The sequence below is a fragment of the Pan troglodytes genome, chromosome 21, assembly GCF_028858775.2.
Source record: "Pan troglodytes isolate AG18354 chromosome 21, NHGRI_mPanTro3-v2.0_pri, whole genome shotgun sequence".
Taxonomy (NCBI): Eukaryota; Metazoa; Chordata; class Mammalia; order Primates; family Hominidae; genus Pan; species Pan troglodytes.
Window position 1 is genome coordinate 51,546,781 of NC_072419.2, and position 27,418 is coordinate 51,574,198.

The 27,418-nt window shown below is 52.1% G+C and overlaps 2 protein-coding genes across 7 annotated transcripts; one reads left to right on the top strand and one right to left on the bottom strand.

The window, feature by feature from the left end:
* Positions 1-1,063: 1,063 nt before the first annotated feature.
* MATN4 (matrilin 4) lies at positions 1,064-26,025 on the bottom strand. Of its 5 annotated transcripts, XM_063802540.1 has the most exons (15): positions 25,535-26,025; positions 21,993-22,193; positions 19,122-19,980; positions 17,570-17,747; positions 16,049-16,291; positions 15,782-15,904; positions 13,118-13,224; positions 11,839-12,408; positions 8,937-9,059; positions 8,718-8,840; positions 8,503-8,625; positions 5,795-6,208; positions 5,543-5,695; positions 1,544-1,651; positions 1,064-1,461 (listed from the first exon to the last, which is right to left on the bottom strand). In XM_063802540.1, the coding sequence occupies exons 7-15, from the start codon at positions 13,188-13,190 to the stop codon at positions 1,403-1,405; spliced, it is 1,746 nt and encodes a 581-aa protein (XP_063658610.1). In that variant the 5' UTR covers positions 13,191-13,224; positions 15,782-15,904; positions 16,049-16,291; positions 17,570-17,747; positions 19,122-19,980; positions 21,993-22,193; positions 25,535-26,025; the 3' UTR covers positions 1,064-1,402. The 5 variants fall into 5 exon arrangements, with proteins under 5 accessions (XP_063658610.1, XP_009435567.1, XP_063658611.1 ...); XM_009437292.5 differs by lacking the exons at positions 17,570-17,747; positions 21,993-22,193; positions 25,535-26,025 and having other exon boundaries at positions 19,122-19,311; XM_063802541.1 differs by lacking the exons at positions 17,570-17,747; positions 19,122-19,980; positions 21,993-22,193; positions 25,535-26,025 and adding an exon at positions 16,482-16,564.
* Positions 14,531-25,406, top strand: RBPJL (recombination signal binding protein for immunoglobulin kappa J region like). 2 transcript variants are annotated; one of them, XM_054675014.2, is made up of 12 exons: positions 14,531-14,552; positions 15,750-15,858; positions 17,174-17,299; positions 19,190-19,260; positions 19,440-19,555; positions 19,822-19,996; positions 21,064-21,201; positions 21,631-21,740; positions 22,009-22,161; positions 23,771-23,926; positions 24,061-24,164; positions 24,270-25,406. In XM_054675014.2, exons 1-12 carry the CDS (start codon positions 14,531-14,533, stop codon positions 24,541-24,543), a joined length of 1,554 nt encoding a protein of 517 aa, XP_054530989.1. In that variant the 3' UTR covers positions 24,544-25,406. The 2 variants fall into 2 exon arrangements, with proteins under 2 accessions (XP_054530989.1, XP_054530990.1); XM_054675015.2 differs by having other exon boundaries at positions 24,061-24,174; positions 24,270-24,490.
* Positions 26,026-27,418: the final 1,393 nt, after the last annotated feature.

Here is a 27,418-nt window from a genome sequence, read left to right on the forward strand (position 1 = left end):
TGACCTAAAAACTGTAAGGTAATAAATGTGTGTTGCTAGCCACTCAATTTGTGGTAACTTATTAGAGCAGCCATAGGAAACATCCTGGTTCAGCTTCGTACTGGTTATGTTACTGTTGGAAACTTAACCTTTCTGTGTCTCAGTGTCCTCATCTGTAAAATGGGGATGATAAAGGCAATAATTCTTATTTCACTGATTCCAAGTATAAAATGAAAATACCTGCAAATCAGTTACAATAATGCCCAACACTAAATATGTTAGCTGTTACTATAAGAACAGTTAATAGCTACCATTAATTGAGGGTCTGATAGGTACAAGGCACATGCCTTAGAAGAATGTCCTCGATTCTCCCCATCACGCTTGGGGGTAACAATTCCAGTCTCCACTTTGCAGATGAGGAAACAAACACAAAATAATTTTCCCCAAATCACTCTAGGACTGGAAGCATTTTAAACTTCGTTGTTTCTTACATGCACTCGGGAAATGGTACTGGTTTGTGTTCTTTGCTGATAGAGGTGTTTTGGGAGGGGTTGATAAGATGACGGAAGGCCACAGGCTGGACAGACAGGGGTCCTAGCTGATTGATACCTCCTTCTCTTCCTACCTAGTGCAGGAGAGAGTTAAAATCGGTCAAAGCTCATCTATCCACTCCCACCCCATCCATTTAGGGGTTCAATTACTGCCTCTCACTTTCCCACCAACGCCACCCCCGCACCCCTCACCGGCGCTCAGTACTAGCAGCTTTTGAGCCAGATTTGGGGGCACCATGGGATAGGCGTGGCCGGAGAGCGAAGCGTTCAATCCGCTGGGGAATGGAGTGGCGCAGACTTACTCAGACCCCAAGGATTCCTGTTGAGCCCCCTCCCTTCCCGCAGCCTGCATAAGGAGCCATCTGTTCTCGGCTGAATAAACAAGCAGGGGGAAGCAGCGCCGGGTCTCCTGCCCCCGAGCCCAACCCCCGCACAATGCGCCTTTCTCCAAGGAGACGCCGCCCGGGCGCCGCCAGAGCACGCTCCGTCTGGCTTCCCCTCCCCCAGGCGGCGCAGCAAGACCCAAAAACGGACCCCGTGGAAATCAGTTTTTTTTTATTTTTTTAAGAACACAAACAAGAAATCCAACAAAGAACTGAGCGCAGCACGCGGCGAGGGCGTGCCGGTCTAGCACGTGCCCCTTCCCTCACCACCCGCTATCCCCCTGACGCCGCAGTCCGCCTAATGGTCCGGGCGAGGCCAACTCAGCTCAATGCCGGAAGCCCGCCAGCGCCTCCGCCCCGACAGCCCAAGCCGGACGGGCCCAGGTTCTGCCGTGCCCAGGTTCTGCCTGGCCCAGGCGCACCGATGGCGCGCAAGGGGCACCGTCCGTGGTGCCGCGCCCCAGCCCGGGTCTGGGCCGTCCGTGGCCCTCACTTCTGGTTGGCCAGCTGGTTCTCCAGATCCTCCAGGCGCGCCGTCAGCTGGGCCAGTGAGCGGTTAAGGAGGCCGTTGGGGTTCGCCGAGGTCCCTTCACTTTCCCTCCAGCCCGCGCCACCAGCCCCAAAGGATATGGTTCAGCGTCAGGCTCTCGAGCGCCCCCAGCGTGCGGCCCTGGAACTCCACGAGGCTTTCGCATTCGCATGGGCTCCGAAGCTCTGTCCCTGCGCTGATGCCCTCCTCTGCAAGCCGGACACAGAGGGTCAGGGGGTTGAGAAATTGCGCTAGCTTTGGCCCTCTGATTTCCCTGCACTGGGCCTATGGTTGAGTATATGGGCTTTGGATTTAGAGAGACCTGGGCTGAGTCCCAAGCTAAGTAGCTGTGAGATACTGAAAAACTAACCTTTCTAAGCTCAGTTTTCTCATCTATAAAATGGATATAATGAAAGAGTGTACGCATTAGTGGCTTCGAGGATTCATTCACCTGTGTACGTGTGTGTGTGTGTGTGTGTGCTCACGCACAACTTACAAGACTTTCTCAAACCTTAATGCTCATTGGAATCATCAGGAGAGCTTGTTAAAATATAGATTCTGCTTCAGAATGGAGAAGGAGCTCAGAAGGTACATTTCTAATAAGCTCCCAAATGATGCTGATGCTCCTGGTCTGTGGACCACACTTTGTGTAGCACTCTCCAAATAAAATTTTATGCAATGATGAAAGTGTTCTACATCTGCCCTGTCCAAAGCAGTAGCTACAAGCCACATATGGCTGTTTAACACTTCAAATATGACTGGTGCTACTAAAGGACTAAAATGTATTTTATTTTAATCAATTGTAATTAAATAGGTACTGCCTACCTTTTTGAAAAAGCACAGATCTAGAACACTGCCTGGTTCAAGTAAATACTTTACAGCAGGGGTCCCCAATCCCCAGGCCATGGACCAGTACCAGCACATTACATGGACCAGTACCAGCCCATGGCCTGTTAGGAACTGGGCCACACAGCAGGAGGTGAGCAGCCAGCATGCAAGGGAGCTTCATCTGTATTTATAGCCACTCCTCATTGCTCCTATTACAACCTGAGCTCCTTTCCTGTCAGATCAGTGGCATTGTTAGATTCTCATGGGAGCACAAACCCTATTGTCAACTGTGCATGTGAGGGATCTAGGTTGCAGGCTTCTTATGAAAATCTAATGCCTGATGATCTGTCACTGTCTCCCATCACCCACAGATGGCACCATCTAGCTGCAGGAAAACAAGCTGAGGGCTCCCACTGATTATACATTATGGTGAGTTGTATAATTATTTCATTGTATATTACAATGTAATAATAGAAATAAAGTGCACAATAAATGTAATGTGCTTGAATCATCCCAAAACCATTCTCCCCACCACCATCATGGAAATATTGTCTTCCATAAAACCACTGCCTGGTGCCAAAAAGGTTGGGAACCACTGCTTTATAGTGTATTTCAACTAGACCAGTGATTCTCAAAGTGTGGTCCTTGGACCAGCAGCATCGGCATCGTGTAGGAATTTATCAAAAATGCTAATTATCAGACAACACCCCAGACTTGCTGAATTAGAAAATCTAGAGTTGAAGCCCAGCAATTTGTGTTTGTTTTTGTTTTGTTTTTTGAGCTCTGTCTCCCAGGCTGGAGTGCAGTGGCGCAATCTTGGCTCACTGCAACCTCTGCCTCCTGGGTTCAAGTGATTCTCCTGCCTCAGCCTCCCGAGTAGCTGGGATTACAGGCATGTGCCACCATGCCCTGCTAATTTTTTGTATTTTTAGTAGAGACGGGGTTTCACTGTGTTAGCCAGGATGGTCTTGATCCCCTGACCTTGTGATCTGCCCACCTCGGCCTCCCAAAGTGCTGGGATTACAGCCGTGAGCCATCATGCCCAGCCGCAATTTGTGTTTTTAAAGGTCCACCAGGTGATTCTGGTGTGACCTAATTTTTAGGAACCACTGATCCTGATCCAACTCTATCTCCCCACACATCAACATCTTGGGGGTTGGGCGGGAGGCCTTACAATTAAAACTGGCACATGTTTTTTCTTAGCAGTACATAAGGTAGTGGTGAATCTTAAAATGAATGGTATCTTAGATTCACTGAAATTCTATAAGCATGTGCCATTGTTAAGATTACAGGGAGGCCAGGTGCTGTGGCTCACACCTGTAATCCCAGCACTTTGGGAGGCTGAGGCGGGTGGATCACGAGGTCAGGAGATCAAGACCATCCTGGCTAACACGGTGAAACCCCATCTCTACTAAAACTAGAAAAAATTAGCCGGGCGTGGTGGCATGCGCCTGTTGTCCCAGCTACTGGAGAGGCTGAGGCAGGAGAATCGCTTGAACCTGGCAGGCAGAGGTTGCAGTAAGCCGAGATCGCACCACTGCACTCCAGCCTGGATGACAGAGCGAGACTCCATCTCAAAAAAAAAAAAAAAAAAGATTACAGGGAATGACATAGAAAAAAAAATGCTACAACAAAAGTACCTTAGGAAAAAAAAGAAAAAGGATTACAGGTGGTGAAATAATAAGCACAATGCCTGCCATTTAACCTTTGAAAACACTGCCGTAATGATTTAAAAGTTGTCTCTTCATCTTAGTCTTATATGTACTATGAACAAACTGCTGGAATCCAGCAAAGACCCCTAACTTCACAGATTTGTTTCTCTAAACAAAGGGTTGGAGACAGGGAACAGTCATACCACCAATTGGTAAAGAGCTTCAACCACAAAACCCAGACTTCTCTTAGAACTCTAGAACTAGAGGTAACCTTGGGCAGCCAGTGCCTCTCCTGTTACCGAAGAGAAAAGTTAAGGTAGGCGTGGGGGTAAGTGACTCGTCCAAAGTCACACTGCAGGGCCCATAAGAGTCACATAGGAAGAGCTCTCAAAGAGCCCCTAATCTGAAAGAGCCACAATAATTAGAATTGGCTGAGAGCGGGGAGGGAAGGAGAGTTGGGGGAAGGACTGTATGTGTATATTTGTATATGTATATACATGCACATGCATGTGCATGCATACACAAACACATATTATATAATATAGTATATATAGTATATTATATATACTTTTTTTGAGACAGGGTCTCACTCTTGTCACCAGGCTGGAGTGCAGTGGTGCAACCTCAGCTCACTGCAACCTCCACCTCCCAGCTTCAAGCAATTCTCCTGCCTCAGTGCCCACCACCTTGCCCGGCTAATTTTTGTATTTTTTGGTAAAGACAGTGTTTCACCATGTTGCCAAGGATGGTCTCGAACTCCTGATCTCAAGTGATCCACCCGCCTCGGCCTCCCAGAGTGCTGGGATTACAGGTGTGAGCCACTGCGCCCAGCCCCCCTACATATATTTAAAAAAAGAAAAAGGCAAATTCTCCAGACCCAAACCAGCCCTACTTAGTCTGTTTCTGGAGCTGGAGTCTGATAAACTGGAAGAAGAGTCACATCTTAAGCCTGGGCTAGTGTCTAAAGTCTCTAGGGTAAAAGTTACCCTGGAGACATTCCCTATATCACCTAGAGCACAGTACACTGCACGCGATTCAAGAGTCCCCTTCTCCTTCACAGGTAGAGTCAGTCTCTTTTTCCTCAGCTGAGCACCAGATGATGAAGTAGAGGGATTGCACTTATGAGGTATGTTGTCCCCATTAAAAAAAAAAAGTCTTTGCATACTTAAAATATATTCAGTCCTGCCACTTTGCCAAGTTCATAAGGTTGAATTCTAACAAGTTCAGGGATATATGCTGTGGCTCCACTTACAAATGCTGTCTGGTGTGCCTTCAAAAAAATTTCCCAAATTATTCTGAACCTCCACTGATTTGGGGGACAGGTAGCCTAGTCTAGGATTTCTTAGACTTTAATATGCTTACAAATCACCTGAGAATCTTGTCGAAGTGGAAATTCTCATTCATTCGGTCTGGAGAGCACCAGAAATGTTTCAGTTCTAAGAAGCTACCGGGTGACCGCCCTGCCGCTGGCCTGCAGACCACATTTGGAGTAGCAAAGCTCTGTCTAGTGAGCCCAACCTCTGGCTATAACTACAAAGTGGGCAGGGAGTGAATAGGAAGGGGAGATATCAGAGGACGGGCAATGAGAGAGAGGAGGAGCCCCGAGAGAGATGCGCTCACCTGGACAGATGCTGCCTCTGAGGTTCTCCAGCAGGTGCGTCATGGTGCCGAAGTCCGGGGCATAGGACACGTGCAGTTCCGCTGGCTCCGAGGCGATCTCGCGCAGCTCCGCCTCCACCGCCTTGCCCACGCCCACGGCGTACACGACGATGCCTGCAAGGCCGGGGTCTCAGAGGGTGCCCCAGGCCTCGGGAAAGCTGCCTCCCAGCGTCTGACCCAACCCCAGCCCACTGTGTCCCATGCCAAGCCCACCTTCCTCCTTGGCGCGCGCTGCCCACACCGAGATGTCATCCTGGGAGCGGCCATCCGTGAAGACCAGGCCAACACGAGGCACGTTAAGGGCACGGGGCCGTGCACCCTGCGCCTCGGAGAAGCTGTGCTCCACCATGTGCCGCAACGCCAGCCCTGTCATGGTGCCGCGTTCCATGTACTCCACGGCCAGGACCGCCTGCTTCACCTCGGCTGCGGTGCCGTAGCGACCCAGAGGGAACTCGGTGCGCACGCGGCTCGAGAACTGCACCAGCCCCACGCGTGTGCCCTCGGGGGACACATCTAGGAAGTCCACAATCTGGTTCACGAAGCGCTTCACTAGCTCGAAGTTTTGTGGACGCACGCTCTTGGAGCCATCAACCAGCAGAACAAGGTCCACGTGGCCTTCCCGGCACCCTGCACAGCCAGAAAAGCTTGAATTGAGGGACCAGATTCTGGACTGGCAGCAGCTGTCTATCCATCTAGTCATTCGCAAACATTTATTATATAACAGACAACATTTCCTGAGTCCTTCCTGTGCCAGGCAGTGTGCTAAGTAATAATAATTATCACCATCATCATCACCATCACCATCATCATCACCCTCATCATCGCCCTTGACATTTATTCAGTGCTTAGAACAAACCACTCTGCTAAAAGCATCTTTTTTTAACAACAATCATAGTAATGACCACAATAACTACCATTTATTGATCATCTACTATGTATCAGGCACACTTCTAAGCACTCTACCAGTATTAACAATAATAATAACAAAAACATTATTTACCGACAGCTTACCATGTGCTAGGTACTGGGTGAAGTGCTTATATATATTCTCAATCCTCCCAATAAGCTTGAATATTGTCCCCATTTTCTATGACCTGAGGTTCTGATGGATAGTGATTGCCCCAGATTTCATAGCTAGTACTGACTGAGCCAAGACATGAAGCCAGGTCCATCTGACTCCAAAACCCATGCTCCTGAATGACTCTACAATGTCACCTCCCCTATTCTGAGCCAGGAAAGTTGCTAGGCCCAAAATGTGGTGTGTGTTGGCGTGGGGAGGTTTTCAAAGGTTTTGAAATAATTAAAACATAATCCTGATCCATGAGGACAGAGCAGAGCAAGTCAGACATGCTATATGCTCTGGTCAAGGAAAGTGCTAGAAGAGAAGATCATGCAGGGACCCCAAGGTAGGAATAGCGTATTCTTCCTGGAGTTGTTAAGGAAGGCTGCATGGAGATGATGGCATCTATCTGATCTTTGTTATGAACTGAATGAGTGTGTTTCCCAAAATTCATTTATTGAAACCCTACGCCTTTATGTGATAGTCTCGGGAGGTGAGATCTTTGGAGGTTAATTAGGATTAGATGAGGACATGAGGGTACAGCGCTTATGAGTAAAATTACTGTCCTTGTAAGAGTCTGAAGAGGTCAGCCATGGTGGCTCCCAGCACTTTGGGAGGCTGAGGCAGGCAGATCACTTGAGGTTAGGAGTTCGAGACCAGCCTGGCTGAGATGGCAAAACCCCATCTCCACTAAAAATACAAAAATTAGCCAAGCATGGTGGGGCACACCTGTAGTCTCAGCTACTCCGGAGGCTGTAACAGGAGAATCAGTTGAGCCCCAGAGGCAGAGGTTGCAGTGAGCCGACATCGCGCCACTGCACTCCAGCCCAAGAAACAGAGGGAGACTTAGTCTCAAAAAAAAAAAAAAAAAAGAGTCTGAAGAGGGCTTGCTTCCTGTCTTCACCATGTGAGGACACAGCAAGAAAATTGGTGTGTGTGGGTGTGTGTGTGTAGGGGTGTGTGTGTGTGTGTGTGTGTTTGTTGGCGTGGGGAGGCTTTGAAAGGTGTGCCATCTAAGAATCAGAAAACAGGCCTTCATTAGACACCATATCTGCTGGCACCTTGTCTTGGACTCCTCAGCCTCCAGAATTGTGAAAAATAAATGTCTAGTCTACGGTACTTTGATATAGCAGCCTGAATGATCTAAGACAGTCTTGAAAGATCAGTAGGAGTTTGCCAAGGCAGTAAGGGACAGTCTAGAAGGTGAGATGCAGCACGTGCAGAGGCTTGGGATCTGGGGAGATCCTGACACATCCGGGGAGAGGCAGGCCAGTAAGACTGAAATGTTCAAGTGTGGCAGGAGATGGGCAGATGGAGTTGGCTGAAGCTAGATCATGATGACCTAAGGCAGTGGTTTCAAAATTTTTATCACAGCCCACAATAAAAATAATAATAATGACAATACATCATGAGACATTTCACATAGAACTAAAATTTCAGAAATAATATAACTCTTTCTACAGGCAGTAAACTCTATATTGTCTTCCACTCTTTTTTTTTAATGTTGGTTGTAACCCAGTAATTTGATTTCATTATTCATTAATGTGGTTCTGCTTCACCATTTGAAATACTTAGGGGTAAGTCATTTGATCTTTCTTCTGTAGTCATTGGTGAGCCACAGAAGGCTTGTGCACAAAGGAGGAATGTGATCAAATATGTATTTTTAAATTAACATTGAGAGCAGAGTAGAGGATTGTAGGAAAGAGATGGAGGCAGGGAATGGCATACCCTCCAATGTCACCCCCACAACACACACATTCACACCACAGCCTAGGGGCCACAGCAATGGCAAAGTCAAGGACACTCCGAATGTGGGCAATGGGGCAGAAGCCAACAGAACACCCTCCTGCCCATCACTCACGGTTGCAGCTCTTGCCATCTGCCTGAAGTTGCCGCCCCTCGGGGCACAGGCAGCGGTAGGAGAGGCCCTCGCTCACACACTGGAACTCACAGCCATGGTCCACGCCATTGCAAAGGTCCCGGACTGAAAGGAGAGACAGGTCAGGATGAGTCAGGATGGACCCCACCAGCTAAGATCTCTTACCCCTCCCACAAATGTAGGAGAGCCCTCCTCACCCTGACAGCTCCTCCCATCAGGCTGCAAGTCATGGCCCTCTCTGCAGTGGCACCGTGGCCCACCAGGGGTGCTAACACACTCATGCTGACAACTATGGTTCCCAAAGCTGCAGTAGTCAATGGCTGGCAGGAGGGAAGAAACAGCAAGATGTTGCCTCTGATTGGAGCCCTCGGAGGCCACAGTCCAGGGTGTGGTGGGAGGGTGGGGGTGTTGCTCACCCCTGCAGCTCCTCTGGTCCTGCTGGAGTACAAAGCCAACTTGGCAGCGACAGAAATAGGAGCCTGGGGAATTGACGCAGTGGTGCTCACATCCATGGGTCCCTTCAGCACACAGATCAATGGCTGAGGAAGAAATGGGGTCAGTCTATGCCCAGGACTGCCCTTCTCAGCTGTGGTAGCACAACCACCTAAGGAAATTTTTAAGAATACCTACGCCTGGGCCCCAACCCCAAAAATCCTGACCTAATTAGTCAGGGCCCCTGTCCTCAAGATGCTCTCTGACTTACAGAGGACAGGTTTGGCCACTTTACCTATTTGAGCCTCCATTTTTCTATTTGCAAAATGTGAATATAATGGAAGACAGTGATTGCTATTCACAGCTTCCTTCCGTGGAAGATGGGGAACTATTGCCCTGTTGAGCATCTTGATGGTCTGGATAGGCAAAGATGGCCGAGAGCTGGACTGGAGAGAAGATAATTACCCTGTATAGAAAAGTGAGTATTTGGGGTTCCTGGAAAGGAGATGAGAGTGGAGAGAGGAAAGAAAAAAAAAAAAAGAACAAGAGAGCCAGTATGAAGATGAGTAACTCTGTGGGTTGAGGTTGCCCATGAAAAATCCCTTGTACTAGGCTGACTGAGGACTTTCAGAAACAAAGCTGTCTAATATTCAATTATAATGAGTTTTTCGTGTGTGTGTGCATGCGCTATGAGTTACTTAGCACATACACAGTTGTGTATGCCCCTGCATACACAAGTGTATAAACCAACGAAGAGGTTGATTAACATGCATGGAACAAGAACAGCATGTGCAGGGTTGAGAAATGAGAGAGGATCCATAAATCAAATGAATTTAGCAGAGGCTCACAGCAAGAGGTGACAACCAGAAGACAAGCACTTGGGGGATTTCCAGAGGTCTTGGAGAGGGATTTGAATGTTAAACAGTCATCAAATCAGAGTTCAAGCCAACTTTTAGTTTCTAGAAACAAGAAGACCCCAGCTGACATCTGGGTTATTGGGATTACATGATTTCTTTTTCCAGGTTGTTGTGAGGCTGAGAGATAATAACATGTGTAATGCTCCTAGCACAATGTCTAATACTAACTTGGTACTTAGTAAAAAACTGAATTGAATAAGCGAGGTATTCTATGCCATAGCTTTTCAGAAGACAAAAATGAAGAAGCAGCTCACACCTGTAATCCCAGCACTTTGAGAGGCCGAGGCGGGAGGATCTCTTGAGCCCAGGAGTGTGAGACCAGCCTGGGCAACATAGCAAGGCCCTATCTCTTAAAAAGAGAGAGTCTTGAAAGATTTGCAAAGGCAGAGGGGAGCAGCAAGGGCAGCTCAGGTGAGCAGCACACAAAGAGCTGAGGTGCAGAGTCAAGAATGGGCGGCATGAGGGGGGACACCCACCTAATTGAAGACCCCCCAACAGTATCTAAGAAGAGAAACTGTAAGGATGTGCCTGTAAGAAGACAGAAATGGCCGGGCGCAGTGGCTCACGCCTGTAATCCCAGCACTTTGGGAGGCCAAGGCGGGCAGATCACTTGAGGTCAGGAGTTCGAGACCAGCCTAGCCAACATGGTGAAACCCCATCTCCACTAAAAATACAAAAAATAGCTGGGTGTGGTGGCCGGCACCTGTAATCCCAGCTACTTGGGAGGCTGACACACAAGAATCACTTGAACCCAGGAGGCGGAGGTTGCAGTGAGCTAAGATCGCACCATTGCACTCCAGCTTGGGCAATAGAGCCAGACTCTGTCTCAAAAAAAAAAAAAAAAAAAAAAGAGAGAGAGAGAGAGAGAAAAGAAAAGAAGAAAACAGAAACAAGTTTGGGAGGTTGGCCTGAAAACAGGGAGAAAGAGGGCAGAAAGCACACTGAACTGTGGGCTCCCACCAGGGACTTATGTGACCCCAGGCAATACCTTTCTTTCTTAGGCCTGTAAAGTGATGGAGGTGTGCTTTTACTGCCAAAGGCCCTTCCAGACTCATTGGTCTGATGTTGGGGCAATGGAGAGCCAAAGAAGGTTCAGGAGCAGTGAGATTGCAGGACAGGGATAGCTGTCATCCAAACAGCTCTTGTTATCTGCTGCTAGCTTGTAGCCCGGGTTGCAGGTGCAGTGGAACATGGCCCAGGCATTGACACATTGGTGCTGGCAACCATGTCCCCCCTCAGCACACTGGTCCTTCCCTGAGGACACACAGGACTAGAATCAGTGGGGAACAGATGGGCAGAAGCCTCCAACAAGAGAGAGCTGGATGGGGATGGGGTCAGAGGCAGGCATCACCCTCAAATGGCTTTCAGAAGGAAATCACTAATTTGAGAAGGGCCGTACCAAGTGAGAGGGCTTAGGGAAAGAATAAGGCTTAAGGAGCCCCTGTGAGTAGGCTCAGAAGAGGAGACACTCAATTAGACACGTCAGTGGGCTGGGACAGGACTACGCAGGGGCAGGAGTGGGTAGGGAGGTGGAGAGGTGCTAAGTCGAGGTGGGCGGAATAAACTCAAAACAGATCAGAACAGATCTTGCAGCATTTGTGGGAGGAGCTGAGATGATAATGGGAGAAGTCATCCCCATGTGGGAGGGCCACGACTCTTTGGAGCAGCCGATCCCTCTTAGCTTTGAGAATCACTGGTTCCGTGTGTGCAGGGGGTTGGTGCTGGAATTTGACATTAAGCCTGTGGTAAGCTGTGGCGGGTAGGGCAAGAAACTATAGGTTGCTCCTTGTTGATGGAGGCTGAGCAGAAGTGGTCAGAGCTGAAATCTGACACAGCCTGTGGTAGGTCAGGGCAACTCTACCTGGAAATCGCGGGGCCACCCCACGGGATGGGATTTACTGTGGTGGGAAAGGAATCCAAGCATTTGGATTGAGAGTTCGAGCTTCACTCCAGCGCCCTCCTAACTCACCACACAGCCGGCTCTGGAACTGCAGGCCGAACTCCTGGATGAGGTCGAAGGACTCTACGAGGAAGACGTGCTCGTCTAGCGGGGGCGATGCCATGGCGCGCAGGGAGCCCACGTCCGCGCGCTGCACCCCCACCGCGTAAATTTCAATGCCGCGGGCGCGCGCCTGTGCCGCCACCTCGGCCACGCGGTCCTGGGGCCGCCCGTCTGTCACGATGACGGCGACACGCGGCACGCGCTCCTCTGGCGGGCGCGCGCCCTCGGCCACACTGAAGGCCACGTTCATGGCGTACTGGATTGCCAGTCCCGTCATGGTGCCTTGCGCCAGAGGCACCAGGTCGCGGATGGCGCGCTCCATGTCCTCGCGGCGAGAGAACGCGCGGAGAGGGAAGACGCTCTGCACTTGACTCGAATACTGGATCACGCCAACGCGCGTGGCGTTGGGACCCACGTTCAGGCCTGGGAGGAGGCCCATGAGGAACTGCCGCATGGTCTCGAACTCGAAAGGGCGCACGCTGCGGGAGCTGTCAATCACGAACACCAGATCCAGGGGCCCAGTGTGACACCTGGGACCTGCGGGGAGATCAGGGAGGACTCTCCTAGGTCAGCAAAGCCTCACCTCCGAGGAGACCCCCTAGGAAACCCAGGGGAAATGCCGCTATGCCGACATAACAGCGCCCAGCACAGCAAACGCAGATTAGACAGATGCACTCGCCCGGCATGTGCCTAGCACCTGGGCTAGGAGATTTCACAAATTCCCTCATCTTACAGATCTGAGGGCTATTCTGAGGCGGTATTACCCATTGACGAGGGGGCAAGGAAGCGTCGCAAACTCAAAGCCTGCAGGGACCAGGCAGGGAACATGGATGAACTGGTTGGGTTAGGACGCTGGAGACCCAAAGAGCCCCTATCACTCCTAAATTGGGCAGGCAGCTGCATCCAAATGAGGCCATGCCCCTGCGAATTGGATGTCAGCAGATCCCTGGTTTTTCAAGAGAAGTACTAAACAGGGATTTTTATGTAAAGTTTCCTGTTCTTTTTCCATGTTTTCAAATAATTTTTCCAAATTAAACACCCCATGGGCAGTTCTGCATGCGCCCAAAACTAAGCCACATCCTACAGATGAAGAAACTGAGGCCCAGAAAGGTGAAGTGGGGAACTTAAACCCAGTCCCGTATGTTCCAAAGCCCTTGCTTCCCTCTCCCCAGCAGGAGGAGCTGGCTGCAGAGGGAGGACCTGCTTCCGCTCCCCTCCCACTGGTGAGGGCTGGGCCCCAGTTCACCTGTCAACTGGAGCTGGGTTTCCCAGGGCTGAAGAAGGAGCAGCAACATGAGCCAGCAAAGAAGGCCTCTCATGGCGCTTGGGGACAGAGAATGGAGGTGTCAGAGCCTGGAGGGAGGAAGGAAAATAGAAAAGCAACAGTATTTACAGAGCTCTTATTCTGGGTGATAGGCACTTGGAGGGGGAAGACAGTTACAGGTTTATTTTACTAATCTCTCTATTTTTGTGTATGTTTGAAATGTTTCAGAATTTAAAAATTCTCATCACAGTGGGATTGCTGGGAAACACAAGAGATTCTTCTTTTTTTTTTTTTTAGATAGAGTCTTGCTCTGTCGTCCCGGCTGGAGTGCAGTGGCGTGATCTCGGCTTACTGCAACCTCTGCCTCCCAGGTTCAAGCGATTCTCCTGCCTCAGCCTCCCGAGTAGCTGGGATTACAGGCTCTTGCCACCACACCTGGCTAATTTTTTGTATTTTTAGTAGAGAGCGGGTTTTGCCATGTTGGTCAGGCTGGTCTCAAACTCCTGACCTCAGGTGATCCTCCCACCTCGGCCTCCCAAAATGCTGGGATTACAGGCGTGAGCCACCGCGCTTGGCCCACAAGAGAATGGTAAATAAGAATAGATACATAGATACAAATATGCAAAATTTAAACAGAAAAAAACAGGTCTTTCTTAAATGTCAGGCACAGTGTTAAATGCTCTTCACGCATTGTGGCATTTAATCCTCTCTGCAATTGTAAGACTAAGGCTGTGATTGTCCCCCATCATACAGACAATGAAATTGAGGCTCAGAAAAGTTAAGCGCTGGTACCCAAAGTCATTCGGCCGAAAAGTGGCTGCGGCAGGATAGAATCCCACGCCTGCTAGTTTCTGTGAGCCAGCCTGGGCGTTTGGTGCCTCTCCTCCTGCCAGGCGAACCTCTGCAGACAGAAGCCCTTCCCCACCTCGGCCCACTCCCCTACGCACACAGGCTTCTGTGTGGCTGTCTTTGCAACTCGCCAACCCCCCCAGACCCCTCCACACACACAAACACAGACATGCACTGCCCAACCGCAGGCGGCAGGGAGGGGCTGCGCCCTGTTGCGGGGCTGAGCGTGGTGGCGTGGCAGCGAGTGGACCAAAACCCACTGCGCACGAGAACGCGCGGCTTGGCGCCTGTTTCCCGCCTGCTCTCAGGAGCGACCGCCAGGGGGCGCCCGAGATGGCAGGGGGCGTGGGAAGCCCACATCTGCCCAGCAGGTGCGCCCACCCCGAGCAAACAAGGGGCCGGGGCCCGGGGCCTTGGAGATAAGGCCTGGACAGGATATAACCCGCGCAAGAGCCGAGGAGCAGGGGTGTGCAGGGTTCCAGCGACAGCAGCACTGGACTCGTCCAGAGGGCGGCGGGTGAGCGGCTGGGGCCCCGTGGAGCCACCATGGACCCCGCAGGGGCAGCAGGTGAGCGCTTACCCTCCCGAGGCCCCGGAGACGCCCCGTGAGAACTACGAAGGACCACCCCCCCACCCCCTCCCCACTATACAAATAGGAAAACTAAGCCCCAAGGAGGCAGCCCGCCGAACTGCAAAAGCAGGATTAGAACCTAGGGCTCCTGGTTCCCCTTCTCTCTCTTGAGGCCCCCTGGCGCCTAGAATTCACTAAACCTCATTTCCTTCCAGCTCCTACCCCACCGCCGCGCCCCATGCTGAAGCTGTGTTAGCCATTTTTCTGTTGCTGTTTCTTGGCAGAGAGGGCCAGCTGCCCCTAACCCAACAGCAGCTCCGCCCCCGCCCCCCAATTCCGTGAATGCGCCTATTCTGAGCGAGGCCAGTGCCTGCTTCTCACTCCAGGCGACCTTCTCGTCCCGGATTCTTCTCCCCTTTCCCCTCCCAGGCCTGGTAGAAGAACATAAATCCTCTGGCAGGGCCCGTCGTGGGAGGGTGACCAAGCAAGATGTGGCAGCGCTGGTGGAAGTGGGAGGGCGGGGAACCCTTGTCAAGCTTGGGCCACAGGCAAAGCCAACATCCCTGGGCAGCATGAGGGCTAAGGCACAAGGGGCCTCTGCCACCTCCCATACTTTCCTACCCGGAGACGCCTCTGGGCCCCTAAATCTTGGTTAAGGTTCCCCTCATCCCATTCTTGGTCTGAGCCAACTTCTCACCTGGCACCCTGCCTCCACCCCAGGAATCCTAGAAAGTCAAAATAGCAAATGCCTCAAAGTTCATCACCTTTCCAAACCCCTCATTCTACAAAGAAAGGAACTAGGTCCAGAGAGGGTAGTGTCTTGCTGAAGGGTACATGGCGATGTCGTGGCAGGACTGATACTAGAACCTGGGATTCCTCTGAGGAGTTAATCCTTGCATTAAAAAAGAAAGATTCAGAGATGCCCTGAGGTGAGGTTGAGGGAGTGGAGCAGCAAGGGAGGAGAGGCCTGTAAATAAATTCTCAAAAGTCCCTTAGGGACATTTCAGGGGGTTCCTGGAGGGATGAGAGTAGAAAAGGGATGACCCTATTTTGATGGCTTTGATGGTGGGGGCTCGATTTGGAAAGGACCCTGCAGAAGTGGGGAAGGGCATTGCAAATCAGATAGGGCACCCTAGGCAGTGCCTCTGCTAAAATACACTCGCCTGATCTGGCTTGATGCCTACTCCCCTGCAGACCCCTCAGTGCCTCCCAATCCTTTGACTCACCTGAGCCTGCAGGACAGATCAGAGATGCAGCTGCAGAGCGAAGCCGACAGGCGGAGCCTCCCGGGCACTTGGACCAGGTAACGGCGGCGTGGCAGCGTGCCCTAGGTGGGGACTGCCAGGCAGCTGGAGCACACAGAGGCAACGGCCGCATTTAACCCAGGGCTGGCGGGTGGGGAGGGGAAGTGCAGGCTGCAACCCCTCCCACTGGCAGGGAGGGATCCCCCCTTCCTCCTGAGGCGGGGCAAACCCAGCACCCCCTGCTCCTACCACGCTTGGAGCTGCAGACAGGGCTAGCTGCGGGCCAGGCTGGAATTCAGCTACAGCGGGAGACTGGGGAGACCGGGGCAGCCACACTCCACAGCCGGAATTCATTGGAAGCTTAGAAGGCACTTCCCTGAGGAGAGCCCCAAGGGGTGGAGCGGTCCTGGCTGTGGCTGCTGCCTGTCTGGCCTGGCTTTCGAGGGTGCGGTCTTGCGCTGTCCCCTCCAGGAGTGAGGAGAGACTCTGGTCCTGCCAAGAGGAATAAGGGCTCAGAAGGACAGCCTCAGTTTTCATGGCTCTCCTTGGGCCTCAACCTGCTAACCCCCCAAATCTCTCCCACCTCCCCTCCTCTACTTGCTCCCTGCAATTGCTCGGGCCTACCCACCCACACCGCTCAAGACCCCCAGGTTAAGAAGCCACCAGACCTCTAGGCTCTAACCTGGCTCACTCTGCAGGACCAATGTCATCTGCCTTGACTCCTGTAATCAAGGGTAGGAAAGCCCACACAGCAACAGGCCACTTCTCATGGGAGAAAGGGAAGAATATGGCTTTGGCCCCAGAAAGGCTCAGATTCCCCCAGGCCATCCCCCATCCTGAGGACAAGGTTTTGGGCCCTTTTCTGTTTGCAGGCAGGAGGCTAGAGAGCGCTCCAGGCCAGGAGCCCAGGAAAGGCTCCCCCTTCCCCTCCCTCCTCACCCCCCACCCTGCCTTCCCCAGGGTGGGGAAGCTTCATCTCTACCAATTCCATCAGCCCTAAAATACTCTTCTCCATCCCAAGGCCAGTATAAGTGCAGCCTTTGTGTCACAGCCACGTGTCCCTATGGCCCTGGGCTCCAATGGGCATGATGCCAGACTCACAGAGTGGAACCTGGGTGGTCCCATGGGTTCCATGCAGGCTTCGTTGAGCACCTTGCAGCCTAAATATTTAGCCTACAATTTGCAGCCAAGTCTCCTCCTTACCTAATGCTTCCTCTTCCTGACCCCACAGGGGCAGGATATAGAGCAGCCCCACCCTCCCACTCACTCTAAGCCCCTGCTCACTTCATTTTACTCAACCTGAGTGCTTGGACCCTGTGCCACCTTGACCCTTCTCCCTCCTGTGGCTGGTCGACCTGCCTGCCCTACTCCCAGGTCATCCCCAGAGCACACCACCATTCTGAGGGGAGGCGTGCGCAGGTGCCTGCAGCAACAGTGTGAACAGACTGTGCGGATCCTGCATGCCAAGGTGGCCCAGAAATCATACGGAAATGAGAAGCGGTAGGTGCCTCCGCATCCCCTCCCAGGTCTCTGCAACTGTCAGCCCTATGCACCTCCTCCATCCACCCATTGGGCCTCTTTTAGATGCAGAGCAGGCCTCAGGGCTGAGATCTCAGCTATTGGTCGACCAGGGCCTTGACCCTCAGCCACCATTAGCCCCCACTTTGGTCTATAGTTCTACAGCAGGAGATTCCCTGTGAATCTCCTGTCTCCATTCATTCACTCATTCTCCCATTGATTCACTTATTCATTCATTCAACAACTACTTACTGAGTGTTTGTCATGTATGCACCAGGCTCTGTGGGTACTGCTGGGCACTGGGCATACAGCTGAACAAGACAGAAACAGCCCCTGCTCTGTAGCCCACACTCTCACTCAAGTGTGGAAGAGACAGACAGTAAACTCCCCACAAGTCAGGAAACAAGATACTTGCAGATTATGATGAGCACTAGAAGGAAAACTGAATGAGGCCATTTGACGGAAACTGAAGGCAGGGGGGACATTAGCTAGAAAGGTCAAGGAGGTTGAGAGACCGTTTGGGAGGTAACATTGGAACTGAAACTTGAATGCTGAAATGGAGCCAGACAGGAGAATATCTGGGGAAAGCGTGCTACAATTAGAAGGAACAGAAGGGCCGGGCGCGATGGCTCACACCTGTAATCCCAGCACTTTGGGAGGCCGAGGCGGGCGGATCACCTGAGGTCAGGAGTTCGAGACCAGCCTGGCCAATACAGTGAAACCCCCTCTCTACCAAAAAATACAAAATTAGCTGGGCATGGTGGCAGGCACCTGTAATCCCAGCTGCTCAGGAGGCTGAGGCAGGATAATTGGTTGAACCCGGGAGGCGGAGGTTGCAGTGAGCCGAGATCATGCCACTGCACTCCAGCCTGGCGACAGAGCAAGACTCAGTCTCAAAAAAAAAAAAAAAAAGGGCAACAGAAAATGGGAAGACCTTGAGGCTGTACCAATTAGGCCTGTTCGAGGTACAAAAGAAATGACAGTGGCTGAAATCAGAGGGAGGAGTTGTAGGAAACAAGTCAGAGAGGTAAGCAGGGGTCAGATCTCAGGAGGACTTTGAATTTTAAACCAGTGGAGGATTTTAAGGAGTTAACATGATTTGACTCGTGTTTTTAACAAAACACTCTGGCCAGCCTGGTGGCTCATGCCTGTAATCCCAGCACTTCGGCAGACCCAGGTGGGCAGATTGCTTGAGCCCAGAAGTTCCAGACCTGCATGGGCAACATGACAAAACCATGTCTGTACAAAAAATACAAAAATTAGATGGGTGTGGTGGCTTGTGTCTGTAGTCTCACCTACTCAGGAGACCGAGGTGGGAGGATCAGTTGGGGAGGCAGAGGTTGCAGTGAGCCCAGACAGCCGAGATCAAGTTACTGCATTCCAGCCTGGGCAATAGAGCAAGACCCTGCCCCAAAAAAAAGAAAAGAAAAAGAAAGAAACAGGAAGGAAGGAATGAAAGAAAAAAAGAAAGAAAGAAAGAGAGGAAGGAAGGAAGGAGCACTCTGGCTGCTGTGCGAAATGGGGAGGAGATAGAAACAGAATTCTGGAAATAGACTAGTTTGAAGGCTGATGCTGTGGTCCAGGCAAAAAGTAATGGCAGCTGGGATGAAGGGTGAGGTGGTAAGAAGCCAGTGGATTCTGGATATATTATATTTTGAAGGTGGAGTGGACAGGACCTTCTGATGAGTTGAATGAGGGGTGTAAAAACAATAAGGTTTGGCTATGAATGGGGTTTACAATCGTGAAAAAGCGTTGGGGGGAGCGGGAGGAGGAAACGAAGGTTCTGCTGGGTTTATGCTACTACCTTGCCGTGCTTACAGGAGAGCCAAGTGGAGATGGATACACGAATCCAACACTCACTTATCTCCGCAGGTTCTTCTGCCCCCCGCCCTGTGTCTACCTCTCGGGGCCTGGCTGGAGGGTGAAGCCAGGGCAGGATCAAGGTGAGGGCGGACTCAAGGGCTGTCGGCCGCCTGCTCTGTAGGGAGGACCACGAGATTGGGCCCGAGAGGGGGCGGTTCGCAGGCGCAGTCTCCCCGCGCCCTCTGGCGGCGAGCGCTAAGCTTGCCTGGCACCTGCGTCCTCCCGAGTCCTTGCAGAGCCAGTTCGCGTCCCTTTCCAGCTCACCAGGCGGGGGAAACGGGGCCCACGGTCTGCGGTTACATGGGACTGGACAGCGCGTCCGGCAGCGCCGCTGAGACGCAGAAGCTGAATTTCGAGCAGCAGCCGGACTCCAGGGTGAGAGCGCACGGGAAGGGGTCCGATTCCTGCTCCTATCCCTGCCTCTCCTGGGAAAGGAGGGCTCCTTTACTCCCCTCCGAAAGCCAAGAGATAGGTGGGGAGACCGGGAGGCCGGGGTCCTGCCTTAAGGCCGAGCCTGAGAGCCTGGATGGTGGAGCTTCTGGTCACCTCCGACGGGGCGGACGTCCGATATCTGGGAGAGGTTGGTTCATCCGACGGGGGAGGGCTGGGATGAGATGGCCCTGTACCTGTGAGCCCCCTAGGAATTCGGCTGCGCCAAGACCCTGTACATCTCAGATGCAGACAAGAGGAAGCACTTTCGGCTGGTGCTGCGGCTGGTGCTGCGCGGGGGCCGGGAGCTGGGTACCTTCCACAGCCGCCTTATCAAGGTCATCTCGAAGCCCTCGCAGAAGAAGCAGTCGCTGAAAAACACCGATCGTGAGCAGGGCGGGGCCTGACCGCGGGCCCGGGCGGGGAGGTGCAACCAAGCCCAGAACGGCTAAATTGGGGCGCGGAGGTGGGGATAGGCTGGGCTATAGGGGTCAGAGTGGAAAAGGTGGAGTCGGAGCCGAGAGGGGAAGGAGTCTGGAGAAGTGGGTGCGGCCCAGGCCTGGGGATGAGAAGAGTTGAAGGATGAAAAGCAGAGAGGAAAGGGACAGATACCAAACTCCAGGTTGGGAGTTGGGGTCCCAGAGCAGACAAAAGTTGAACTAGGCAGGGGTTGAACTAGGGACAGACTAAAAGTGACATAGGCGGGGCACGGTGGCTCATGCCTGTAATCCCAACAATTGGGGAGGCCAAGGTGGGCGGATCAGTTGATCCCAGAAGTTCAAGACTAGCTAGGGCAACATGGCGAAATCTTGTCTCTACCAAAAAAAGAAAAAAGAAAAATTAGCCTGGCATGGTGGCCTGCACCTGTTGTCCCAGCTACTTGGGAGGCTGAGATCAGAAGATCACTTGAACCCAAGAGGTCGAGGCTGCAGTGAGCTGTGATAGCACCACGGCAGTCCAGCCTGGGTGACAGGGTGAGATGCTATCTCAAAAAACAAAAAAAAGTTTTACTTTTGTTTGTTGAACTGAAAGATGTCCAGACAGCAAAGGAGCAGGCAAAGGTTCCAAAGCAGGACTGCAGCAGGTCCTGGAAAAACAGCTGTGAACTGGGAATGCCCAGTGTATCTAGGCCTGTGGGCACATTAGCCAGGCCGGCACAGGGGCAGAAGATTGGAAACTGTCTGGAAAGTCCAAGGGACCAAGCCAGGACAGGGCACTGATAGCACCAACTAACCTTAACCCTCACCCTGACCCCCTCCCTCACCCTAACCCTCACCCTAATCCTAATCCTTACCCTCACCCTCACTCTAACCCTCACCCTAATCCTAACCCTCACCCTCACCCTAACCCCAACCCTAACCCTCACCCTAACCCCTAATCCTAACCCTAACCCTATCCCCTCACCCTAACCCTGACCCTCACCCTCACCCTAACCCTGACCCTCACCCTCACAGTGTGCATATCCTCCGGCTCAAAGGTCTCCCTCTTCAACCGCCTGCGCTCTCAGACGGTCTCCACACGCTACCTCTCTGTGGAGGATGGGGCCTTTGTGGCCAGTGCACGACAGTGGGCTGCCTTCACGCTCCACCTGGGTAATAACATCTGCAGGCCCTGGGGCTGGGCACTTCACATGCATTAGCTTATTTAACCTCCACCACAACTATTTAAGGAAGGTAAACTCTGCCCCATGTGATTAAGGCTCAGAAACACAAAAAGACTTGACTACAGTCCCAGTGAGCTGGTGACTGTTCCAAGCTATTCTGACTCCCTTATCCATGCCCTTTCCCCTTATATCAACTAAGCTGCCTGCCCCCAACCCCTGCCCCCAGGGCAGACATTTGTGAGGATGGCCTCAAATGGCCTCTCCAGAATTAGAACCTTCAGTCGGCTCCCCTGAGTACCAACCCTTCCCGCAGGGCCCATGTGTGATGTGAGGAAGAGCCAGAGGCAACAAGGCAGGGTTTAAGGCAGAAGCTTGGGGGCCACTGAAAACCTTGTCCCTTGCTTTTTTTGACCCCCAGCTGATGGGCACTCTGCCCAAGGAGACTTCCCACCACGAGAGGGCTACGTTCGCTATGGCTCCCTGGTGCAGCTCGTCTGCACGGTCACCGGCATCACACTACCTCCCATGGTATAGGAAGGGAGGGCATGCCTGGAGGGGTCCCCTCAGATCCATGCAGAGAATGTGGCACACATGGGCAGGGCTGGAGAGTGAGGCCCCAAGGCATGGAGACACCTGTTCTCACCCAGTGTCGTGCAGGACCAGACAGAAGTCAAAGGGCAAGGGGAATCTGCTAGTGCCTGTGTGGCTATTGGAGTAGCAGACAGCCGGCTAGGAGGGCAGCCTCTGGACGCCCGGGCTCCTTGCCACCACTGTTCTTACCATCCTTCCATTGCAGATCATCCGTAAAGTAGCAAAACAGTGTGCGCTCCTTGATGTGGATGAGCCCATCTCCCAGCTGCACAAGTGTGCATTCCAGTTTCCAGGCAGTCCCCCAGGAGGGGGTGGCACCTACTTATGCCTTGCCACAGAGAAGGTGGTGCAATTTCAGGTAAGAAGCAGAGAATACCAGCACCAAGTGTCCTGGAAAGGGAGAATGCAGAGAACCACAGAATGTAAGATCATCACCCTCACCATGGTTGCTACTTCCTGAGCAGCCTCCCATGGAACATTAAAATCATAGACTCCCAGGACAGAATCATAGGATGTAGAAAAATAGTAATAAGTAATAGTATGAAGCAATATTCCTTCCCAAAGAATTTTAGAGTCATAAAATATTGGGATATAGCCAGGTGCGGTGGCTCATGCCTGTAATCCCAGCACTTTGGGAGGCTGAGGTGGGCAGAACACCTGAGGTCAGGAGTTCGAGACTAGACTGGCCAACATGGTGAAATCCCATCTCTACTAAAAATACAAAAATTAGCTGGGCATGGCAGTGGGCGCCTGTAATCTCAGCTACTCAGGAGGCTGAGGCAGGAGAATCGCTTGAACCTGAGAGGTGGAGGTTGCAGTGAGCCAGGATCACACCAATGCACTCCAGCCTGGGTGACAAGAGCGAGACTCCATCTCAAAAAAAGTAAGTAAATAAATTGGGATATAAAATTGTAGGATGTAAATAAAAATCATGATAGGTAATAGAGAGCAGAGAATTAATGAGCAAAGACTATTCGAAGCACAGATAAAGACACAGAATGTGAGAAATTATAGAATGTGGAAAATAATAATTATCATTAAGCAGTAGTACTCCCAAAAGAATATTATCATAGAATGTTAGGAGATAGAATTATAATATGTGGAAAATAGCAAGTATTATTCCTTCCCCAAGAATATTCCTTCCCAAAGAATATTAAAATTGTAGATTATTAGAGCATAGAATTGCACAATGTTAAAAAAAAATTCTGGAATCCCAAGAAAAAAACCCCTTAGAAATCAGCTATCCCAGGCCAGGCCAATGGCTCACGCCTGTAGTCCCAACACTTTGGGAGGCTGAGGCAGGAGGATCACGAGGCCAGGAGTTTGAGACCAGCCTGGCCAACATGGTGAAACCCTGTCTCTACTAAAAATACAAAAAAATTATTTGGGCTTGGTGGCCGGCACCTGTAATCCCAGCTACCCGGGCGCCTGAGGCAGGAGAATCATTTGAACCCGGGAGGCAGAGGTTGCAGTGAGCCAAGATCAGGCCATTGCACTCCAGCCTGGGCGACAGAGCGAGATTCAGTCTCAAAAAAACAAAAAAGGAAGAAAGGAAGGAAGGAAGAAGAGAGAGAGAGAGAGAGAAAGAGAAAGAAAAGAAAGAGAGAAAGAAAAGAAAAAGAGAAAGGGAAAGAAAGAAAAGGAAGGAAAGAAAGAAAAAGAAAGAGAAAGAAAAAGAGAAGGAAAGAAAAAGAAAAGGAAGGAAGGAAGGAAAATAAAGAAACAAAGAAAGAAAGAAAGAAAGAAGGAAGGAAGAAGAAAGAATAAATCAGCTAGCTCAGCAAGCTTTCTTAACGCTAAGTGAGAGAACTTAAGGGCACTGTCCAAGCTGAGGGGACAAGTGAACCCCAGAGCCTAGGATTAGTATCCAGTTCGGTCTAATGTAGAAGCCCACGCGCCATGCTGGCTCCCTACGCTGGTGGCCACCATGAGAAGCTTCGGCCTCGTCCCCTTGGGTCTCCTCCCAGGCCTCTCCCTGCCCCAAGGAGGCGAACAGGGCTCTGCTTAACGACAGCTCTTGCTGGACCATCATCGGCACCGAGTCGGTGGAATTTTCCTTCAGCACCAGCCTGGCGTGTACCCTGGAGCCGGTTACTCCGGTGCCTCTCATCAGCACCCTAGAGGTGAAGCCGGGCGCTAGGGGCGTTGGGCAGGGGGACCCTGCCTGCACTGGGCAGTGGGGGTGCTAGTGAGTGGGGGGCAGCGGGTTCCCGCCCTACTTGGCTCTCTCACCTCACCTGGTCCCACCCTCCCCCAGCTGAGCGGCGGGGGCGACGTGGCCACGCTGGAGCTCCACGGAGAGAACTTCCACGCGGGGCTCAAGGTGTGGTTTGGGGACGTGGAGGCAGAAACCATGTACAGGTACGGGGTGGTGAGGCAGCCTCCCTTGGACCCCGGGGAGCAGGGGAAGGGGGTGCACGCGTCGTCGGAGTCGCCGCAGCCCTCACCCTGGTGCTCCACCCCCAGGAGCCCGCGGTCCCTGGTGTGCGTGGTGCCGGACGTGGCGGCCTTCTGCAGCGACTGGCGCTGGCTGCGCGCTCCCATCACAATCCCCATGAGCCTGGTGCGCGCCGACGGGCTCTTCTACCCTAGTGCCTTCTCCTTCACCTACACCCCGGAATACAGCGCGCGGCCGGGTCACCCCGGCGTCCCCGAGCCCGCCACCGACGCCGACGCGCTCCTGGAGAGCATCCATCAGGAGTTCACGCGCACCAACTTCCACCTCTTCATCCAGACTTAGGCGCGCCCGGTAGCCCCGGCTGCCCACCGCGGAAGGCTGCGCCTGCGCCAGGCGCGGGGACGTGTTTCTGGGTTCTAGGCCCTGCTTCCTTGCCCCTTTGCTGCAGAAGGGCAGCTGAAGGCTCACCCTAGAAACCGGGCCTGGTGGGTCTTACCCGGCTCACTCCCTCCCTTGTCCTTACACATACAGGAAGACAAGACCTGAGTGGTGCTGTCTTTGTGTCCATCGTGTATGGCTCTCCCTGTCTTCATTTCTTCTCACTCTGTCTCTAAACCTCTCTCTCTCTCCCTTCCCCCTCAGTACTTAGTCTACAGACCTATGTGCGTGTCCCTATGCTTCTGTCCTTTTCTCTCTTCATCTCTCCCTGCCTCTCACACACAATTTCACATGCCCCGAGGAGCCAAGTTTGGGACATTTACCCTCCAGGCATCTGTGTCCCCTCTTGAAGAGAAAACACACAGCTTCACACATCCAGGCATAGGGGGCAAGCTCTTGGGGCATCAGGACCCTGGAGCACCAGGTCCTTCCCGGAATATTAGATCCACCTGGAGCACCGGGTCTCTCTGAGTCTCACCTGGGGCATTCAGTCTCACCTGGGGCACCAGTTCCCACCTAGAGCACTGTGTCCTGCCCTAGAGCACAAAGACCTGCTCCTCCCGAGACTCTCTCTGACTGCAGCCAGGCATAGTACCCTTGCCTGTGTTTGCTCCCTGGTCCACAGGTTTGGTGGCTGGGCAGGTGCCTGGACAGTGATGAGGTCTTGCCGCCTTAACTGTCCCCCCCAGTCACTTCTCCCACAGGCCCAGCAGGACGCAGTCCTGAGGATCAGGGATTCTACAGCTGCATTAAAATCAATCCTATCCAAGGCAGAGTTTGGTCTGTATGAGCCACCTCCCCAAGTGTGCCTCCCCCAACCCTCGCACCAACACACAAAAGAGGGGACCTGCACAGAAAGAAAAGAACCACAAGTCTGATGGAGCAGAGAGCCTACCTTTTGGACGTTTTCTAGAGGAGGAACAGGGTGTAGAGGCAGCTGGCATCCTGAGTCCCTGTCCCTGCCCTGGGGTTGTTACCCTACTAGCTATCTCTCCATCCCAAGCAAGGGTGCACCCCAGGCCCAGAGGTGACCACGGGACCCTTTCAAAACAAAGCTTTCCCAGGATAGCCCTGGGCAGAACTCCTGGGATTGACTGGGCAATAATGTAGTTGAGAGGGGAGCCTCTCTGCATGGGGCTGATGGACAGAATCACAATCTATTCCTCGCCAGCCTACCCACCCTAGGTACCACTCTACCCAGTCTGTGCTTTATAGGGAAGGAAAAAAAAACCAGGCAGAACACTGGCTTGGGCTATTGGAATCAAGGACACAGATAAGTATCATGGGTGCCAGCTACCTGCACCAGCCTCTGGTGGTGCCTGATGGGAAAACTGGTCTGAAATGTGGGTTCCAGGTTCTAACCCTCTGGGGAAGAGCTTGCCCTCCTAAGGAAGAGCTCATTTCTTGTAAAACTCCTCCCCCAGGGTATGGAAAGTCCCATGAGAAAAAAGAAACAAACAATACGCAGAGGAGAGGAAATGGGGTATGTTCTTTAGCCTTCCCAAAGTCTTGACTAAGTTCTGCCATCTGCCATCAGCAGGCTGCAACCCACTGTGAGGGGTGAGGAAGAAGCCTGTGGCCCCTGAAGGTGAATCTTGGCTGAGGAAGGCAGCAAATGAGTTGAATGGGAAATGTCCCTGAAATGAGCGCCTGACTCACCGTCCATGATGGTGTTGAAGCAGGCAGCCAGGAGGGAGGAGGCTGAGAAGAGTGTCATAGCGCACCACATGGGGAATTGGGGCTCAAGCGCTCATCGTCCAGCCCTGCCCCCAAAGTCTTCCTCCACCACTCCTCAAGGCAGGAGTCCCAGAAGCCAATAATCTAGGTTGGACCAAAAGCCCAGACCCAGCCATACAGCTCTGTCTTAGTCCTCACCCATCTCAGGGGATCCTATAACCTTTGGTGTCCCCAAGGTATCCATCTGGAAGTCTGTGACCAAAGCTCCAGCCCTGGCCTAGCTTCTGAGTTCCAGCTGCTGAAACTGTCCTTGGAGGTCTTCCTTGCACTGAGTCTGAAGCCATCTAACATCAAACTCCTTTCCCTCTCCACCTGCCTTGCAGCACCAGCTCTAGCTCCTTCCCCCACACCACCCAGTCACCCAGGCCTAAGGATCCCACCCCCACTTCCACACTACCATATGCCTCCTGTTTTCCTCTCCCTCCACTACTGCCCTGCCAGGTCCTGTGTCGCCTCTTCCAAAATTTCCCAAACTACTCTAGGTAGAACTAGCTATATAATTTGTGAGCCCCAGTGCAAAATGGCCCGTTGTTCAAAAATTATTAAAGAATTTCAATTCGACTGAACATGGGATAAAAAAAAAAAAAAGAACTTCAAGACAGCCACAGGAAATGATGAAACCAAGTGCAGGGGCCTTCCAAGCACAGGCTGCACAACCACGAAGCCAGCCCTGGCCCCAGGCTTTTTCTTGTATTCCCACAGACCCTCAATGGGACCATATCGACTGCCTGCTTTGGATCAAAGGTTTTACCTACATGCCCATTGTCCCCTCTAGGCTGCCAGCTTCATGGGGAAAGGAGCTCTTATCTCTGCATGTCCTAAAGGGTGCATCACAATGCCTCGCATGTTGAGTTGGTGCTCAATAAACAGTGAATTGCATTATATGGCATTGGCAGATATTTAGATATTGCTAATGCAAAGTGAAACCGGCAGGTGGCACTGTTCTCCACCCGAGCGTTAAGTTCTCATTTTATTTATATTTAAAAACCGGGCCTTAATCCCAGCCCTTTGGTAGGCCGAGGCGCAAGGATCACTTAAGCCC

Excerpts from the sequence above, each read along its gene's own strand:
- MATN4 (XM_063802540.1), bottom strand. The coding sequence starts at position 13,190 with ATGAGAGGCCTTCTTTGCTGGCTCATGTTGCTGCTCCTTCTTCAGCCC. Across the intron at positions 9,060-11,838 it reads GTTCCAGAGCCGGCTGTGTG|CCATTGATCTGTGTGCTGAA; the intron begins GTGAGTTAGGAG and ends TTTCTTCCTCAG. Across the intron at positions 8,841-8,936 it reads GGACCAGAGGAGCTGCAGGG|CCATTGACTACTGCAGCTTT; the intron begins GTGAGCAACACC and ends CCCTCCTGCCAG.
- RBPJL (XM_054675014.2), top strand. The coding sequence starts at position 14,531 with ATGGACCCCGCAGGGGCAGCAG. Across the intron at positions 19,556-19,821 it reads AGCAGCAGCCGGACTCCAGG|GAATTCGGCTGCGCCAAGAC; the intron begins GTGAGAGCGCAC and ends TGAGCCCCCTAG. Across the intron at positions 22,162-23,770 it reads AGAAGGTGGTGCAATTTCAG|GCCTCTCCCTGCCCCAAGGA; the intron begins GTAAGAAGCAGA and ends GTCTCCTCCCAG.